This window comes from Engraulis encrasicolus, chromosome 5, assembly GCF_034702125.1.
Source record: "Engraulis encrasicolus isolate BLACKSEA-1 chromosome 5, IST_EnEncr_1.0, whole genome shotgun sequence".
Lineage (NCBI taxonomy): Eukaryota > Metazoa > Chordata > Actinopteri > Clupeiformes > Engraulidae > Engraulis > Engraulis encrasicolus.
Window position 1 is genome coordinate 52,874,295 of NC_085861.1, and position 5,000 is coordinate 52,879,294.

At 48.6% G+C, this 5,000-nt stretch overlaps 1 protein-coding gene across 1 annotated transcript in view; it reads left to right on the plus strand.

The window, feature by feature from the left end:
* The window catches only part of cdkal1 (CDK5 regulatory subunit associated protein 1-like 1), a 366,482-nt gene that overhangs the window by 125,596 nt on the left and 235,886 nt on the right, over positions 1-5,000 (plus strand). The window contains exon 6 of the mRNA XM_063199729.1: positions 1,827-1,875. Coding sequence (XP_063055799.1) covers positions 1,827-1,875 — 49 coding nt within the window. The remainder of the gene's footprint in view (positions 1-1,826; positions 1,876-5,000) is intronic.

Here is a 5,000-nt window from a genome sequence, read left to right on the forward strand (position 1 = left end):
CGCCTCTGTGCGCGTGTGCGCCTCTGTGCTAGTGTGCGCCTCTGTGCGTGTGTCCCTGTGTGTATCCCTCTGTGTATGCCTGTATGTCTCTCTGGGCCTGTGTGTACATCCATGAGTCGCACATGCCTATCGTTTCGTCGTATCGTACACATTGCATAGGCATGTCACACTGCAGGAAAATTAAGTCACACCACAGGAAATTCACTGCATTATGGCCATTTTAATTCTTTTGTACACATGACTGACATCTGAGCTCATGCTAACTTGATAATGATATTGTGTTTAATCTTAATGTGTTTTCATTCATAAAAAAAACTTTTTTTCCTTCTACAAGAGCAGTCACACCACAGGACACCATAAAATGAACCTAAGCATTGCGTGACAGAAACATTGCAATATGAAGACATATTAAGAGGTTAATAGTCACCTTAAACTTCCACAGCACTCTCCAATAATTGAGGTACTGACTGGTTAGGAGCCAGTCTTTAAGACCCTTGTAGTTGGCCTTGCAGCTGCCCATTCACAAACATTGACATACATGTCACCCCACAGGACGCAATTTATGTTACGAAATTTTCACATTCACTTATCTTAATATAAAGTTAATATTTATGCATTATTCAAAATGTTGTCTGTTAATTTATATATATATATATATAATATTCCAGGTTTCATTAATATTACAGTCACACCGCAGGATATTTGACATGATGTTTCTTATCATCTAAGACTAATATGAAACATAATGTACCACATCTTCTTTCATTGAGATTTGTTTTTTAAAGGAAAAATAACAGTTTTGTAGGTTTTTAACCAATGTTACAAAAAGACAAGCTGTCGCGTCAACCACCTAGCCGTGTGTGTGTGTGTGTGTGTCCTGTTACTGTTGCGCCAGTGTTTTGGTCCAGAATATCCCTCCATCATTGCCAGTGTATCAGGGCGGAGACCAAATACTACTGTGGATCTTCAGTGCTACTTAGCCTCATGGCACTGATTATGTGTGCATATGTGTGTTTAAATGTTTGTAAAAGAAACTTGGTCTTTTAGACTTTGTTCACTCAACAAACACACACACACACACACACACACACACACACACACACACACACACACACACACACACACACACACACACACACACACACACACACACACACACACACACACACACACACACACACACACACACACACACACACACACACACACACACACACACTATGCCTGTTTTTGGACATGAGGCAAGGATGGTCGGACCACAAATATGACCAGATACAGAAAGTCTTCCGGTTACCGTTCGCCCTCTGGTTGAAAACCTACTAGAGTACTTGGACGTACTACGTAGTTGATTCTTTCTACTTCCTACTGCATAGGAAGGCAGAAGGGACTTTCAGATGCAGGCACAGTCATATATTCCCATGTTGACCTTGTTCGGAGTGTGTCTGCGTGCGTGCGTGCGTGCGTGAGTGTGTTTACAGTGTTTAATCCCCAGAAGAGTGTGTCTGTGTCCAGGGCCAGTGCTGGTTATTGATAATCCATAGTGGGAGCGGACATCGCTGCCAGACACATTCATTATGAGCCCAGAGAGAAGCTGACCCACTCGCCACCTCACAAAGCCATCCACTAATACAGTGTGCCTGCATGTGTGTGTGGGTTTCTAGGTCTCTGTGGATCTGTGTGTGGGTGTGTGTGTTTTTGTCTCTGTGTTGGTGTGTTTGTGTGTTAGTGTGTGTGTGCCTGTGCATGGTTGTGGGTGTGTGTATGCGTCCTTGACCTGCCTTGTTGCCTGTCTGAAGACTACTTCTTCTTCCTCTTCTGTGTTTCAGGTGCAGCAAATTGACCGTGTTGTGGAGGTCGTGGATGAAGCTGTCAAAGGTGAGAGTGTGTATGTGGGGTGTGTGTGTGTGTGGGTGTTTGTGTGTGTGGAAGTAAGAGAGCCAATGTGTTTTGTCTCTGAGTTTGTGACTGCGTGTTAAATGCATGTGTGTGTGTGTGCGCGCGCACGTGTGTGTGGGTGCGCGTATGTGCGTGCGTGCATGTGTGCGAGCTTGCGTATGTGAGAAGTGCATGTAAAAGGTTTGGCTGCAGGTGTTTGCTTTGCAGGTGTTTTCTTCTGTTTGTAACAGTTTCCACAAGTGTACCAGCTTGTTCATACTCACAGAATCATCAAACAAGAGTCATCAAACCTTCTCCATGGAAAGGCAAAAAAAATAAGAAATACATTCAGCAACAGCTGAATAGAGATAAAGATAAAGGACAACCTGCACAGATGACGCCACACGAACACACGTTTTCAGCTTTGGGAATATGCCTCTAATATTTGTCAGGGAGAATGAGAGAAAAAAAAGACAAAAATTAGTATATAGAGATGGCCAGTTGAAGGACTCGGGGGTTTGTAAGAATGTTTTGCTGAGGTTGTGGCATATGCTGGTGGTGTTGGTGGTCCTGATGTTGTTGGTGGTGGTGCTGATGAGGTGTCTTGCGCTGACATACTCCATGGCAACCTCATCCATCTGTTCTCCTCTGACCTCATGCCTACACCCTTAGCCTTCTCCATCAGCTCTGCACTATCAGCTCTCTGCAGGCCGCTGGAAAACTACCTGGAAGAAGTGCGCGCGTGTGCGCGCGTGTGTGCGCGCGTGTGTGTGCGCGTGTGTGTGCGTGTGCGTGTGCGTGTGCGTGTGCGTGTGCGTGTGCTTGTCAATGTTGGATAAGTCTTAAACCCTTGGCCTGGTCTTACAGGATCAGGTCAGGCATAGACGTGTAGATTTTGTGTTAAGAGAGGTTGGATTTTTTGTGTGCTTTTGCGTGCGTGTGTGCTTGCGTGTGTGCTGTTGGCGAGGCAGAGGTTGCATCACGTTGTGTGACTTTTTGTTCGTCGGTTGTCATTTCCAAGGCATGTGACTTGTGACTCAGGAACAGCTGGTGCTGCTATCCATATGAGCTGGAGGTTTTAGCTTGGAACGAAGAGACGGATCATTTTTTGGGGAGAGGACACATTCTGTGGGTTGGAGAGAGAGAGGAGCCCGAGTAGCGGCAGGTTTATGTAAGAGATGGGAGACAGAACTGGAGAGGATAGGCCTCCGGCTTGGGTTTGTGGAGGAGACGGAGGTTTGGCTATGAGAGAGGACGGACAGGTTTATATGAAAGAGAGGAGAGCGATTTGGGTAAGATTGAGAGGAGCTCTGTGAGCAGGTTTGGCATGGTGCATAATATGGATGATAGAAATAGGAGGTGGGTAGGACAGGAGATTTGGAGGAGAGAGGAGAACGGGGAGGGGAGGGGAAAGGGGAAGAACAGACTTGCTCGGAAAAGTGCAGGCAGGGGAATCTGGTAGGACAGGAGAGGAGATAGGATGTGCGTTCAGATTCATACTGTATTAGGAACAGGGGGATGCATGTGTGGGTTTATGCATTAGGAGGGACGTGGTTAGCTGGTTTGCTTGGAAATAGTGGAGGTGGGACGAGAGGGGAGGCAATGTGCAATTGTTCAGTTTCAGGGAGAGAAGGTAATGGGTTTGTGGGAGAGGAGAAAAGAGGAGAGGAGATGAAAGGAGAGGAACACGTTTGCTTATTTCAATAACCGAGGAGGGAGAGGAGAAGGGACGTGCAGCTTTCAGTTTCAGGGAAAGGAGGTTTTGTTGGAGGGATGAGCGTTGAGGAGAGGGACTGGTTTTCTTGGAATAGCAGAGGCAGGAGGTTTGGAAGGACAGGACAGGAGAGGAGGGAGGAACGTGCAGATATGTATTGGGTAAAGGAGGAACCAGTGGGATTATGGGGCTGGGAGGGAGGTGAGGAACAGATTTAGGAGAGGAGGGGGGTTGCAGTTCTGAGGTTGAGATACAGGAGGCTATGGGTTTGTGAGAGAGGAGAGGAATGGGAGGAGAGGAGGGTAGAGGAGTGGAGAGGAGAGGAGAGCAGATGAGGTAGAGGAGTGGAGAGGAGGGGACAGGAGAGGAGTGGAGGGTAGAGGACAGGAATGGATAGGAGGGTAGAGGAGAGGAGAGGAGTGGAGAGGAGAGGAGAGCAGAGGAGGGTAGAGGACAGGAATGGAGAGGACGGGGAGAGGAGGGGAGAGGAGGGGAGAGGAGAGCAGAGGAGGTAGAGAAGTGGAGAGGAGGGTAGATGAGAGGAGAGGAGAGGACGGGAGAGGAGAGGAGAGGAGAGGAGAGAACGGGAGAGGAGAGGAGAGGAGAGGAGAGGAGAGGAGAGGAGAGGAGGGGAGAGGAGATGAGATGAGATGAGAGGAAGGGAGAGGAGGGGAAGGGAGAGGAGATGAAGGGAGAGGAGAGGAGAGGAGAGGAGAGGAGAGGAGAGGAGAGGAGAGGAGAGGAGAGGAGAGGAGAGGAGAGGAGAGTAGAGGAGAGTAGAGCAACAGGTTTTACTTGGAGTAGCAGCAGAGGCAGGGTCCAAACCAGCCCAGTGCTGAGCTCATGGGAACAGGAATGTGCCGTTTTCTGTGGTGAGCCACAGCCTGGAGAGGAGAGGCCCGGCATCATGCATCAGCTGCGTGCGTGCGTGCGTGCGTGTGTGTGTGTGTGTGTGTTTGTGTTTTTCCCCAAAGCTTGTCATCAGTTCCAGCTGTGATGAGGATCAAACACAAGGTTCACATCAACCAGTCACACACACAGGAGCGTGCTTGCTTGCGCGCGTACACACACACACTCACACACACACACACACACACACACACACACACACACACACACACACACACACACACACACACACACACACACACACACACACACACACACACACACACACACAATCATGTATCATTATCAGGACAGCATCAGGCCAGACCACTGTGGGTGCGGTTATCAGACCTGACCTTGAGCTTTTTACGCACGCACGCACGCACGCACGCACGCACGCACGCACGCACGCACGCACACACACACACACACACACACACACACACACACACACACACACACACACAAAGCAGTGGCCATTAGTGCAGTCGTCACACACGTCATCGTGTTCCCATAACAACCT